General features: G+C 41.7%; 1 protein-coding gene across 1 annotated transcript in view; it reads left to right on the forward strand.

Annotated features, from left to right (window-relative positions):
• The window catches only part of MLLT3 (MLLT3 super elongation complex subunit), a 139,927-nt gene that overhangs the window by 70,735 nt on the left and 54,611 nt on the right, over window positions 1–14,581 (forward strand). The window contains exon 4 of the mRNA XM_086629556.1: window positions 3,345–3,488. Coding sequence (XP_086485682.1) covers window positions 3,345–3,488 — 144 coding nt within the window. The remainder of the gene's footprint in view (window positions 1–3,344; window positions 3,489–14,581) is intronic.

Below are 14,581 nucleotides of genomic sequence, written 5' to 3' on the forward strand. Positions count from 1 at the left end.
CATTACCAGGGGGCACAGTTTAACAAGAATCCCAGTGCCATTCTACAAAGTTTACATGATTGTGGTATCTCAATTCTGAGCCTAAGTAAATGCTCCACTTACTGTGGGTCTCTTAACAAACACATAAATTGCCTTTAATGTATGTAACAGCGTCTGTATTACTAGTAACTCATTCAGATAAAAACAATTTGATTTGAGCGGAATTAAAGAGCAAAAAGCTTGCATGGTTTCATGTGCAGTACCTTAATAACTGCAATATTTTAGGTTGCTTTTGTATGTCGTGTGCCTCAGTGGAGCTATCATTGTACTTCACATGCACTTCTAAGATACCTGTGTGTTTATTTTACATTGCCAAGATGTAGTTTAATGTAATTATTTTAATCAAGTCAGTGTGATGTCTTTAATGTGTTGAACGCTTGGTGAAAAACTAAAACTGAAAGAAAATAGAACTGCATAGTAAAAGACTTTGCTGGAACCCTGCTCACTTAAAATGTGTGTTAGAGTACGACTTTGTTAGCTGTGTATGCCTTCAGGTAGACATTTCAGTATTTTGTCTTTCACAGAAAGCTCTGTCAAGGTGTGAGGTATGAATAATTCTGCTCAGGCACTTTCTAAATTGTAGGTTTGAACAGTTAATTCTGAAATGTTCCCTGTATCAATCTGTGAAGAGCAGGGCTCAACCTGCCCATTTTCCTGTTGGAAAAGGAAACAGAACTGCCTCAGTGAGTTGACTGGCTTTTTTGGTGTGCTTTTTAGCTCTGTCTCCATTAGGGAAGCAGTTTTGATTAATTCAGGAAATCTAATGAAAAGCAGCCTGTTCTCTTTAACTCTTCTGTTAAGAGCTCATCCCAAAACTGGGCAGACCAAGCCAGAAGACAGTGAGTCGATCACTGAAGCATTTCTACAGAAAGCTTCCTGCCTGACATTTCATTTTTTGTTTTCCACTCAGACTTTTGGCTGCCTTTGCTGACTGTGGAGACCTGCGAGTCTCAGGAGTTCTGCAGCAGGAGTTGTGGCTTAGACTGAGATCAAGAGGGCAGCAGTGGTTACAGCCTGCCTCCCTCTCAAGCAGCATGTGGAATTAGGAAGTTTGCAAACAGTCCTCACCCCTGTTTTGGTGTCATGGAATATGACAAGCAGCAGTTGGACTGCAAGGCAGCTAACTCTTCACACAGCTGCAGCAGCATGCCCTTCCCTGGAGTCAGTGCAATACAAAGGAAAAGTGGCACAAAAATTGAGCTGGCATTCCGGAGGCAAATTTCTGCTTTCTCCTGGCTCACCTACTCTTCCTCCCCTACTCTTCCTCCTCTAAGCCACTTCACAGGTATTCCAGTACAGAAAAAGAGGAGATAGACAGAAGGGGGAAGACGAGACAGACCATCATCACTTATTCAAGGTAGACAACTTTTCAATTTATGGTTCAGAAAGTACCCTAATGAAGAGAGAAGGCAGGAATACAGGAAGCCGCCTGGACCATGGAGAATTTAAAGGGTGCCTGTTGCCAGGACGTAAGCAGAAGTTGGTAGAAAATCTAATAGGCATTTCACCCTGATGGAAAATATTCCAAGCTTTATAGAATTAGGGAAATGACAAACACCCCTCCCAAATTCAGCAGCAGCAGGCTACAGTTGTTAGCCATTGAGACAAAGTCCTTGAAAAAAATGCTTTTAGGTCAAAAGACGCCTACTCCAGAAAATGCAATCCAGTTAGGATAAGGCTCATGAACTGCAGTATATTCTGCCTTCACCGTCACACCGTTTTGAATAATGTCAATGGTACTGGGAGTCTTTTGTATAGTAGAAGTCTGCTTTGAAATCGCTGGTAATGGTCATCTAACTTTCCATAGAATTCTTTGCAGACTCTCTTTAATAAATTCTTCTAACTTTGCTTTTATGGCAAAGCTGCTGCTACCAACTGTTTGCTGGTAGCAACATCACAGTTTTCTAAGCAGACTGGGGAGTAAATCACTTCCTTTTTTTTTCTGCAAGAAGTCATGTGTTAATCTTTCTAACAATAAGACGTATCTTCATCCATGGTTGCCTTTGAAAATGATCCGTCAAGAAAATAGTGCGTCTAGGAGAACTACACTATTCTGTCCTCAGAAACAGACTACTGCAGGCCTTTTATTTCAGATCTCCTTCTGTCTCTGCTCCAAGTCTAGAGATGGGACGATGAGGATGTCCCCTGACTGTGTTCGCAATCTCTGATTTAACTTTTAGAATGACAGATTTCTATGCTTTCTGTTCTTCACATCCTTGGAATCCGGAATCAAAACTAAACATTTTTTTATGTGAATTTTTTTAAACATTTGTCACTGAACAGAGCACGCGTTTCGATTGCATGCAGTGTTGGATATGTGCTAAGATTTTGCTGTATTTTTCTCCCCTTCCCTCATGATTCCCTTTTAACTGACGCTTTTCTTGAGTTTGACCTTTTGCTTGTGTTCTGCCTGAAGACTGACATTGATTTCATGGCTTCTGTTGCACATCAGGACCTTTGGAGGAAGAGCTACTCAGTATTGCCTTAAAAGAGCACTTAACCTATATACAGCTTCTAGAAGGGACCATGTAAACATATAACACAAAACATCCTCAGTATCTTTTCTCTCGTAGTACAAACTGAAGTCTATTCAATGCCACTAGTGTCCTTTTTCAGCCAAGGCTTTCTCAGGACAGAAGAGCACTGATGATTTCTTCAAAGATAAATTTGCCTCTCCTGCTCTTTCTCTCTCCGTATTGGTACAGGGAACATTCAGCTTCATGTTTTTCACTGCAGTGACTTGGAAGCTGTGATGGAACACTTGGAAGCTAGCTGGCCACACTCATTCAAGGCAGCGAAGCTTCGTTAATAAGCAAGCAGACCCCATACGTAGGAGATCAAAGATAGTTGACTGCAGCAGTTTCATTTTTTACCCCTTTCCACAACTCATGAAGAAAACAATAGTGTTTGGCTTCAGTGGAGGAATTTGCGTTCAAAACTTACTGCAGTGTCTTCAGTAGTATCTAGGGCTCAGAAGTGTGATTGTGTTGGTGACTGGGTTACCTTGTGTTAGCTGAATAGTTGACTACGCGTATATCTGTTTCCTGTGCCGGACATGACATAACACTTTCAATTAAGTCTTACCACAACAGCTTGAAGTTTGTGAAGTTCATGTGTTATGTGCTGATTGATAGGAGTTTCTCTGATTTACTGTAGCTCAGCCGATGCTTCGTAAATTCCATCATGTGTCCAAGAACACAGAGAATGGTTAAAAGTTATGTAATTTTCATTTTAATGTAGCCCTTGTTTTCAACTTAGTTAGTTTTGGTGCTAGATGTTTCTGTCTGGTTGTTTTCAACCCTCAGGAAGAACCTAAGAAAGTTCGATTTGACTATGACTTATTCCTGCACCTTGAAGGCCACCCACCTGTAAATCACCTCCGCTGTGAAAAGCTCACATTCAACAACCCGACAGAGGAATTCAGAAGAAAGCTGCTAAAGGCAGGAGGGGTGAGTCCTGCACCCATGACAAAAGCCATCATAATAAAGATGTTGCTGCTTATTGCTGGTGCATGATTAGTATGATAAAGATTGACCTGACAGTGAAACAAAGTGAAGTGGGTTTGTGATGAACTTTGTGTAAGAGCTCAGTGCTTGATGTCTTAAAGTGGAATGGTTGAGCAAATGAGCATATGCCTTTCATAACTACACAACTAGATATCTTCACAGCCAAGCAATTCATGTTTACTTCTGCAAAAGCAGAACTTGGACCTTATGCATGAAGCATTGCTTGCTTGACTTTCCAGAGATGAAATGCAGGAGGGCTACTGTGGTGGGAGGAAGTAGTAAGAATACAAAGTGCCTCTCATTTAAAAACAAATCTTTCTATATTAAGCAGAATAAGTTCAGTAGTTAAAGGTAGAATAGGTTAGAAACTGTAAGTGTAAATAAACCTACTTAAATTCATAGAATCATAGAATGGTTTGGGTTGGAAGGGACCTCAAAGATCATTTAGTTCCAATCCCCCGGCCATGGGCAGGGAAACCCTCCACTACACCAGGTTGCTGAAAGCCTCATCCAACCTGGCCTTGAACACTTCCAGGGATGGGGCTTCTATAACTTCTCTGGGCAACCTGTTCCAGTGCCTCACCACCCTCAATGTAAAAAATTTCTTCCTTAGATCTAATCTAAATCTCCCCTCTTTCAGTTTAAAGCCATTGCCCCTTGTCCTATCACTACATGCCCTTGGAAAAAGTCCCTCTCCAGCTTTCCTGTAGGCCCCCTTCAGATACTGGAAGGCTGCAATAAGGTCGCCCTGGAGCCTTCTCTTCTCCAGGCTGAACAGTCCCAACTCTCTCAGCCTGTCTTCATAGCAGAGGTGGATCATCTTTGTGGCCCTCCTCTGGACCTGCTCCAGCAGGTCCCTGTCCTTGTGTTGGAGGCTCCAGAGCTGAACGCAGTATACCAGGTGGGGTCTCACGAGAGCAGAGTAGAGGGACAGAATCCCCTCCCTTGACCTGCTGGCCACACTTCTTTGGATGCAGCCCAGGACACGGTTGGCTTTCTGGGCTGCCAGTGCACATTGCCGGCTCATGTTGAGCTTCTCATCCACCAACACTCCCAAGTCCTTTTCCTCAGGGCTGCTCTCAATCCATTCTCTGCCCAGCCTGTACTCGTGCTTGGGATTGCCCCGACCCACGTGCAGGACCTTGCACTTGGCCTTGTTGAACTTCATGAGGTTCGTACAGCCCACCTCTCCAGCCTGTCAAGGACCCTCTGGATGGTACCCCTTCCCTCCAGCATGTCCACAACACCAGGCAGATTGGTGTCATCTGCAAACTTGCTGAGGGTGCACTCGATCCCACTGTCCATGTCGCCAACAAAGATGTTAAATAGCACTGGCCCCAGTACTGACCCCTGAGGAACACCACTTGTCACTGGCCTCCACTTGGACATTGAGCTGTTGACCACAACTCTTTGAGTGCGACCATCCGGCCAATTCCTTATCCACCGAGTGGTCCATCCATCAAATATGCGTCTCTCCAGTTTAGAGACAAGGATGTCTTGTGGGACAGTGTCAAATGCTTTGGATAAGTCCAGGTAGACGATGTCAGTTGCTCTTTCTTTATCCATCAATGCTGTAACCTCATCACAGAAGGCCACCAAATTAGTCAGGCAGGATTTGTCCTCAGTGAAGCCATGTTGGCTGTCACCAATCACCTCCTTATTTTCTATGTGCCTTAGCATAGTCACCAGGAGGATCTGCTCCATGATCTTGCCGGGCACAGAGGTGAGACTGACTGGCCTGTAGTGGTTCCCTGGGTCTTCTTTTTTCCCCTTTTTAAAGATGGGGGCTATGTTTCCCCTTTTCCAGTCAGTGGGAACTTCACCAGACTAATATGACTTCTGAAATATGATGAATAGTGGCTTAGCAACTTCATCCACCAGTTCCCTCAGGACCTGCAGATGCACCTCATCAGGTCCCATAGTCTTGTGCACCGTCAAGTTCCTTAGATGGTCTTGGACCTGATCTTTTCCTACAGTGGCCAGTTAACTTATGTATGTTACACAGTCTGAAACAGAGGATTTACCAAGAGTTCTTTACATGTTGTTAGAATTAATTGATAAGAAAAAGCCCAAAGGAAGTTTGCCCATTTGGAAGGGGAAGAGGGCCAAAGCTTTAGATTTAAACTAAATCTGTTTAGTGGAAACATTTTCTGTTAGTGGAAACCATTCTGCTGTGTTTCACACAATGGCAGAATCACTCATGCTGGCAGAGACCACCAGAGACTCAGCCATGGTGTCAGACCAGCCTGCTCAGGACTTCATCACCCTTCTCCGCTGGAGTGTGACACCTCCCCTGGCTGAAGGTGGCCCAACCTCCCTGGCCCCAGCTCCACCGCTGGGCTGTCTTCATGGGGAAGAAGCTTGTTGTTATCTCCAGCCTGAGTTTCCCGTGTTTCAGCTTGTGCTGCTGCCTCTTGTTCTCTTGCCATGCACCGCCGTGAAGGGCCCAACTGAGTCTCCTCCATTCTCTCCCATTGGTGTCAGGGATGCTGTGGGTGCCCCCAAAGCTGCCCCTCTTTCCAATTGAACCAGCCCTGGTCCTTCAGAGTCTACTTGCAGGGCAAGGGTTCCAGCTCCCCTGCCTCAGTGGCCTTCCCTCACCTCCCACCGTTTGTTGCTGGTGTTTCTGTGCTGGGGACCCAAACTGGCGACCGTACCCAGGTGAGATCTGACAAGCACCAAGCAGAGGGTACAGTCTCTGCCTTCCCCTGGCTCTCAGGGCTGTGACTTGCTCACAAGACTCTAGGCACTGCTGGCCCTTGTTGCTGCCCAGGCACACAGATGACCCTGACTCAGCTCACTGCCTTCCAGTGCCCAGGGCTAACCCTCCAAGCTCTTTCCCAGCCCAAGCCTCATGGCTGCAGGGCTCTGCCTTGCTTCAATAGGGCTTCGATATGTGGCATTTGTCCTGATTGTATTTCGTGATGCTGCTGTTAACCCATTCCTCCAGACTGTCTGGGTCCCTCCTTGTGACAGCCCTGCTCTTGAGCTCAGCTGCCTCTCTTCCCTGGTTGGTTGTCATTTGCAAACCTCATGAATAAGAATGTGTTCTGTCTCCTCCTCCTGATTGCTGATTGAAATGTTAGGCAAGCCTTCGTATTGTGGCTTTACTAGTGTAAATACTCATACTTATCTTGATGTTTTTGAACAGTTGTCACAAAAATGGGTAGCCCTGTTTGGCACAATTAGACAATTCTAGGTTCTGGGCTGAAGATAAGAGTGAGCTAGTGTGAGAATATTTAGTCTGCTGAAGAGGATCTTTCAAAACAACACAAAAATAAGTAGCAGGTATAATCTGAAAGACCTTATTGTCCCCCTGGAGAAGAGAACTGTTACAACTATAGTTATATTGAAATAGAAGCATGAGCTTTGTTTTGTGTTTGCACTTATTAGATGCAAGAGAGTATACATGGCTGGACAATGTATTGATCCTTTAGTGCGTTTGCACACAAAACATCAAGATTGTATTCTAGAAAACTTCATGAGCAACTGCTTTAGTATTAGTCATATCAGGTCAGTTGTCAATGCACAAGTTTTACCCACAAGGGTAATAAATCTAAATGATACCATCAGGGACTTCAGGAGGAGGTGGAGGTGGTTAAGAAGGTAAAAATAGAAAGCGTCCCTTTTATTGCTCATTTTCTATGCCTTCTGATTTTAGGTTTCGTGAATTAAGAAAAGCAAAAATGTTGCCTAATTGTGAAGAATGAAACGTGAGGGATTTTGTTCAAATTCTTTTCCTAGGTGTATCAGCGTCGTCATTCTTAAAATGCTTTGCATCCTTGTCTTTTGTCTTCTGGAGGCTACAAACTGCTTTTTTTTTTTTTTTTTTTTTCACTTTTTTCCTCTCCATTTTCCCAATTTCCTTCCAAGAAATGCGTCCCTTTTTTTTTGAAGCTATCAATGTTTCATGCTTACCTCTCCAGGCTTTCTGACCTAGGACTTTGTCTGATCAACTTGGCAGAAATGATATAATAGCATTCTGTCTGTCTTGTTACTACAAGTCTCTGTGAAAGTCTTGCATCTCGCAACATTAAAAGGCCCATTACACTTTTATAAAATGCTGTACAGAGGCTTTTCTTTAACTGTTGTAGAAGCCCTGGAAATGTGGTTCTTGTTTCCAAGTGTCAGTAGAATAGTCAACTGAATGAATTCACGAAACATTAACTCGCTTGTAATTCTATGCTTTAGGCTGAGAAAAGCATTTACAGGATAATAAATTGAGATGCATTTTGCACTTACTTATGAGTCAAAACAATTAATACTTCTAGCTTATAGCTGTCTTCACGAAAAAGTAAAAGCGACAAGTCACTGAATTTCCTTGACAGGTAACGACTCAGGCAAAATGGAGGTCATGCCCCTCACAATGAATGAGATACCGTGTTAATGTAAAAAACGTGATGCAAAAATGCTGAGCGATAGCTTTAAGAAAAGCACTCTTAAGATGGCAGACTTTTGCTTACATGCTTTTGAATAATGGTGTAAATCACTTGATTTCTGTGCGCTTTGAAACCCAGATCTCTCGTTAGTTTTTCTCGAAGCAAAAGTTGTGGGGTGTGTCACTCCACTGGTGTAAACTACTAAACATGATCCTTCATTTCTCGTTTGCATAAATGTGCATCTATTACAAATTGTATGTCCTTCTGAAGGGAAGAGCACAGGCTCACTTGGCACCTGCGTGCTGCCATACTCTGCCATTGTCTATGTGTTTGTCTCTTGCTGCAGATTTCTTGAATTATTTCTTGGATGCGCACAACTCCCCTTTTTCCTCACACACACATGTTGTGGCATCTCAAATGTCAGGGTTAGGGCACAACTAGTGCCTTATCCCAGTGTCCTTATCACACAACTAGTCAGGGATACTTGCTACAGCCAATGTTCTTTTGTCTTTCAGGCTAAGAAGAACTCTTTTTGTTGTTGTCGTTTTAAAATGAAGTGCTAAGAGTGACAGCACCCTCTCATGGTTACCTTTCCCCATGTGTTCTTTCCTCCCTGTGCCCAGAGGTCTGACTGGTTATCCTGCAGTTCACTAGAAGAATAACGTTCAGATACCCTGAGTGGTTAAACAAGTGAGAGCACAACTGTAGCTCTGCAGTGTCTCTGTGGCCACTTTAGTTAAGGCAAACAGAACGTTTAGGGTGGTGCCAGCGTGGATTAACTCTGTGGAGTATTTCTATCTTAGCATTTTATTTGGTGTCACCACATTTGCAGTCAGTCATCATTAGTAGGATCACTAACCTGTGATTCCTCTTCCAATCTGAGAATTAGTTTTTTCAGCCCTTGCAAGAAGAAGGATTTGATTTGGCTGTGAGATTCTGTAGTCAGGAAGGTAAATAGGAACCTTTGGTTCAATATTACAAAGGCCATATCCAATTTACAAAGTTCTTGTCAAAGTTTTCCACCTTCAGAAACATATTTTCTACATTGAACTTCCCTGACCCCCTGAAAAGTTTTAGTTACACTCAAGTCCATCTCTACCATTTACCTACTTTCAGTTGATGATGTTCTCATAAATGTAAAAAAGAAATGTTTACAGAGGAAATAAAATGTTTTCAAGAGTATGCTGGGCAAATTCAATCACACCATTCAGTGTAATTGTTTGTGTTCCATCTCTTTGCATATATATTCTAAATGACATTTCTTTTAGAAAAGTTTGTTGTGGAAATGATGCCACTGAGAATTTTTACTCAGTGTGGTACCTAATGATATGAAGCTAAGATGTATATAGATATGACTCATGTGAATTAGCTGTGTATACTGTAATCCAACCTGTTGCTCGAAATCTTCAAAGACACCGTGTGTACAGATGATGATTTGTAGTTAATCCATTTCTTACCAAGCAAGTTGTCAAGCTCCAGTGGTGACAGAACTAGATACATGTAGGCTTCTACAGAGCTCATCCTCTAGACACAGCTCTAGGAAGGGGGACAACAAAAAACTAGTGATGCAAAGGCAATCAGTCAGCACCATGACACTGCAAGCTACCGCTACCTTGGAGAAACTCACACCCACACCCTCAGTTTTACCACTGAGCGTGACGTTATTTAGCATCTGAGCAATCTGATCTAGTTGGAGATATCCCTGTTCCTTGCAGGGGGGTTGGACTAGATGACCTTTGAAGGTCCCTTCCAGCCCTAACCATTCTATGATTCTATGAAATGATGCATGACTAGGTACAGTAAGATTGAAGTTTTCATCAAGTAAACGCCAGCAAGCATTGATCCTTTATTGGTCATTCCTTCCTAGATATGTCACTTACCTTTTCTGATTAGTTTCAGCTTTTAAACATGAAAGAGGCTGAGGGAAAAGAGGCAGCATTGTGATTCCTGTGTATGGATATGGGAAGAGGAATGACACTGACTGGGAAACTATAGTAATTAAAAAAAAATCTTCAAATTTGGATTGGATTTTGAATGTTGCATCCCAGTAAAACCATTCATAAACAGGGTCTGACTTGAATTATTTTTTGTTGTCAGTCATGCTGGTTCTGTTGCATTTTTGGCTTGCGTGTTTTTCCATTTCAAGAAAAAATGGAAAATTACTTCTAATCTACTTATTGAGTGAATAGAAATAAATTAATGTTGAAAATGCTGAATGACAGCTACCTAACAATTAAATGGAATTTTGCCTCTGGAAACACAGACTTGCTCAGGCATCACTTGTTCGAATATGATACTATGAATAACTTAATTTTGAGTCTTGCAGGAAAAAGTAGTGAAAATATTTTCAGTCCCTATTAAGGCATCGATTTAATGCAACCCTCTTTCCAATAGCTGCAAGTATATAAATAAAAATGTACGGTGTAATACTCTGACCTTTTTGGAAGGAAACTCAAAATTAATTGTGTAATCCAGGAGTACACAAACAACATTTAATAGTTGAGTTCTCTTTCATAAAAGGAGAAGCCTTATAGATGTCCCTTAGAGCAGTTACCACTCTGGACAAAAACAGTAAAATTCGTAACGTTATTGCAAATACACATGGCTACTAATGATATAGTTTGAGGTTTCAGGTGTAGAGAATGCAGGGATGTCCTGGTTTCAGCTGGGACAGAGGTAGTTCTTCTTTTAAGCAGCCAGAAGAGCTCCGTGTTTTGGTTTTAGCCTGGAACTCCTTATGAGAAAAGTGTTGATAGTGCGCTGATGTTTATAGTTGGCACTGAGACCTCAAAGAATTTTCAGCTTCCTGTGTTTTGCTGGTGTGTAGGAGCACAACAGGATAGGGGGGAGAATAGCTGGGATGGAGGGTCCACAACTTTCCTATGATTTGTACTTAGGTTTAGGATTGAGGCCAAACTGGCCCATGAAGCATTCCATATCATGCAGCGTCATGCCCGGTATAAAGATGAGGGTCAACCAGAAAGAAGGGCTTTGCTTTTCTGGGACTCTCACTATTGGACTCTTGGAGTGCGCTCTCACTCTCTCTCTCTTTGGGCCTCTCGCTCGTCCAGGATTATGGTGTTGGGACTTACCTGTTTCGGGATCATTAGTTCGGGACAGGACAGGCCTTGGTTAGGGGGTGGTGAGCAATTACACTGTGCATCATTTGTTTGCATATATAATTATTATTATACATAGACATATATTAATATATTAATAGTAGTAGTATTAAATTGTTCTTATCTCAACCCACATAGACTTGCTCAGGTATCACTTGTTCGAATATGATACTATGAAAGAGTAGACCCGAAGGGTCTCTTTCCCTTTTCTCCTTGAATTCTCTTCCCCATGCCCTGGGGAAGGGTGAGCAAGCGGCTGTGTGGAGTTTAGTTGCCGGCTGGCCTAAATCGTGACAAAGGAATAGGTCAATTTTAGGGTAGTAATGATTCTTTTTAGTGACAGAGGTGTCCTTTTTTTCCGCTTCCTGTAAAAATTAATTTGGAATCAGCTCTACTTCTCTAGCAAGACAACTCTTTCCTTGAAGACAGCTGGTCTGTTAATGAGTAAAAAGAGAGAAAAAAATCATTCTGAGAGGGATACAATTTTTAGAAAACAATATCAGGGTAAAAATTCAGGTTTTACCAAAACCCACTGTATTCTGTTGTTTGAAGTTTTTTCAAATCTTTGTCTTTTTACTGTTTAGCAGTTGAGAAGTGTCTTTTCAGTCACCTGAAGTGCCTGCATAATGCCTGTTCTAAAACCAATGTTCCTCATCCACGTAATGAAGATGAAATAATGAGGATTTCCCTCTTTTCTCTATCCTCCCTCATTCCTTGCAATTCCTCTGTGTCAGTTGGAACACTGGTTTCTACTCAGAGCCAACCTTAGGTTTAATGCTGCTCTAGGGAAGGGATTATCTTTAATCTTGCACTTTTCATAATTAAGTAATTTAATTTTCTTTATCTATTACTTTGCTTTCAAGCAAATAACTTAGAAGAATTCTAAAAGGGTTTCTATTCCCTTTGTGAGGTTTTTGGTTTAGATAGAAATAATGGTTGTTCAGGACAACTGGATTTTTATTACTACTCTTAGTGCTTTCAGTGGTGAATGAACTTGTTGCTCACTGTAAAACAATATGGGGTGCGGCAGCCTGGGACCACACAAAGAAGTCCATTTGTCTGCTACTGATGCATGATGAGTATAATTCATCTGCAGGGCTGCAGAAACTTTGCAGTAATGCCTCATTTTTCCCGGAATTCTAACAGATATCTCATAGCTCTAACTGAAGGTACTGGTTGAATTTTTTCTGCAGCACATTGTGGGGAAGCTCACCAACCTGTTCTGAGACTTGGTGTATGGATGTGTTCCTAGGTTACCAGCTCAGTAAATAAAACTACAACAGGTGGCTTGGTGTGGATCTGTTTGAGGCAAGGTTATTCCAGCTTTGTTGATGGCCTCTTTTCATTCAGAAAAATGAAAAAGTAGGAGACAGACAACAGCTTTTTGGTAGTGGTTCATTCCCTTGCAGAAGCTCTAATGTGTCTTAATAAGGAGATTGTGTTGATCTAGAGCAACCGTGACATTTTGTGCAGTTTCTAACTGTAAGTATCTATGCAGGGTGGTAGATCTATGACTACTGCGCATCAGTGGTGGCAGGGTGTGCATTTGTAGAAAGTGGCAGCTTCCATGGAACTTTTTGGGGCTCTACCTCATGCTTTCTGTACTGGGATCTGAAGAGCAGAGTTTTGTGTTTGCGAAGTGGGTAGTTCTTGTTGAGTAGCTGGGTAGAGCTGAGTTGCCAAATATGTGTTGGTAGGTAAGCGTTGTCTTCGACTGGTCAATTTTTTTGTAAGGAGACTTCTGAATCAGTTGTTAGTAGGTTTATTTACAGATATTACAATTTACAATTACCATTAAATATAGTCAAGCTAAATCTTTTGAGGGAACAGCAAAACTGTAACTAGAACTTCATGCTTTACATACTGATGAATCCAGAGTGTGATTATGTGGTTGTTTAAACTGACTTGTTTAAAGCCCAGCTGTTGTCTCATCTTACATCATTAACACCAGCACTGGTGTCTTATTCCACCAGCTTGTCTGATCCCACTGAGCTGTTGACTTGTGGAAGGAACTGAGGAGAAGGATTAATAACATTCATGGTTTTTGTCACTGAAGTGATTCATTTTGGGAGCAGACACGTACCAGCAACAGGTCATCTTAGATGCGTGGCTTAAGCATGGGCTGCAGCAGTGTCCTCAACCTATTGCAGTGTACTCTACTTAGCAAGCGTAAGCTAGCAGGAAACTCATAGTGCAGAAAGGAGGAAACGAGTTTAAAAAGTACATGTAGCTTGGCTGCACTGGAGAGCTCTTGCTTGATGAGCCTGCATTGTTGCTGCAGAATTAGTGGCTTGCTGTGATATGCTCTTTCCCACCTCTTGCTTCTTTTGTGTAGCCTTGACTTTACATAGCTGTATACATATACATGCACACAAACACACACACACACGAGCTGTATACGCTGCCAGTATGGTAGTGGCAAGGTAAAAGTAGGGACTTGCTCTGAAAGCTGGTTGGAGTACGTCTGCCAGGTTGTGTGTTTCTATGTTTGACTAATGGGAGGACAACAGGCACTGGCCCAACCACTGTAGAAGTTGCTATAATTCTGTCAGCTGAGCTCTTTCAGTTGTAGTACTTAAAGTGGATGTATAACTGTCTTTTTCCTAAATTTGTCCAAGAGGGAAATGCATCTCAATTCCAAAAAGTGTTTGTAATGAAAGTGAGTTTTACACAGATAATCTTGGCAAAGAAAAAACACATTTTGAAAGAGTTTCTGAAGAGTTACTTAATATTGACTTTATTCTTTGAGAGGGAGCTGAAGGCAAGTGATTTTTTTTTTTTTTTTCTGATATAAGGGACTATAATGAGGATCCTTTGATCCTCAAGATCGCTTTGGAAGACGAAGGTGTGTTTTTTATTATAGGGGCCAAAGAGTTAATTTTACATGAGATTTTCCTGGTCTTTTGTCATCTTTACAGATGGTAAAGTCCGTAGTCTGAAGTGACATTCAACTGTGTATGTTGTTAATAACATTAAAATTTTAAATCTACAATTGCCATTTTTCATAGGGTTTATAATGAAATAAAAGGCTGTAGAATTCGAAGCACTGAAGTTTTTAGGGCACACAATTTGGAATGTCCAAATTTTGTCTTCCAAAAACTGTTTGGGATTTATTTTCTCTCTGTATGGAACTAGATTTGCCACATCTGTCAGACTTCATATGGTACTTATACTGTCCATTCTGGCCCTGTAGATCTTCCCATAGACAGTCATCCATTTTGTAAACACACAGTCTGTAGAACTGAGACTTAATGGTGCAAAGATGTGCCCAGAAACCGAGATACCTCAGAAGTCCTTATGCTTTTTCAAAATGTCAGCTCTCTAAGAATGTCTATATATAATGATGAATATATAAATATTTCTAAACTGAAGTGTTTCTGAATTTAAAAAGAAAACTTATGCAGTGGTTGAACCTCATTTTATTTTAATGAGTCAGACTGTCATGCTTCAGGGAGAAAATGGCAGCTTCCAACCCTAGGAGAAAGAATCCTTGGCAGAATTTTTTATTTCTTCACTTTTAATTTCAAGGTAGGGCAAA

Source organism: Tauraco erythrolophus, chromosome Z (assembly GCF_009769465.1).
Source record: "Tauraco erythrolophus isolate bTauEry1 chromosome Z, bTauEry1.pri, whole genome shotgun sequence".
NCBI classification, from domain to species: domain Eukaryota; kingdom Metazoa; phylum Chordata; class Aves; order Musophagiformes; family Musophagidae; genus Tauraco; species Tauraco erythrolophus.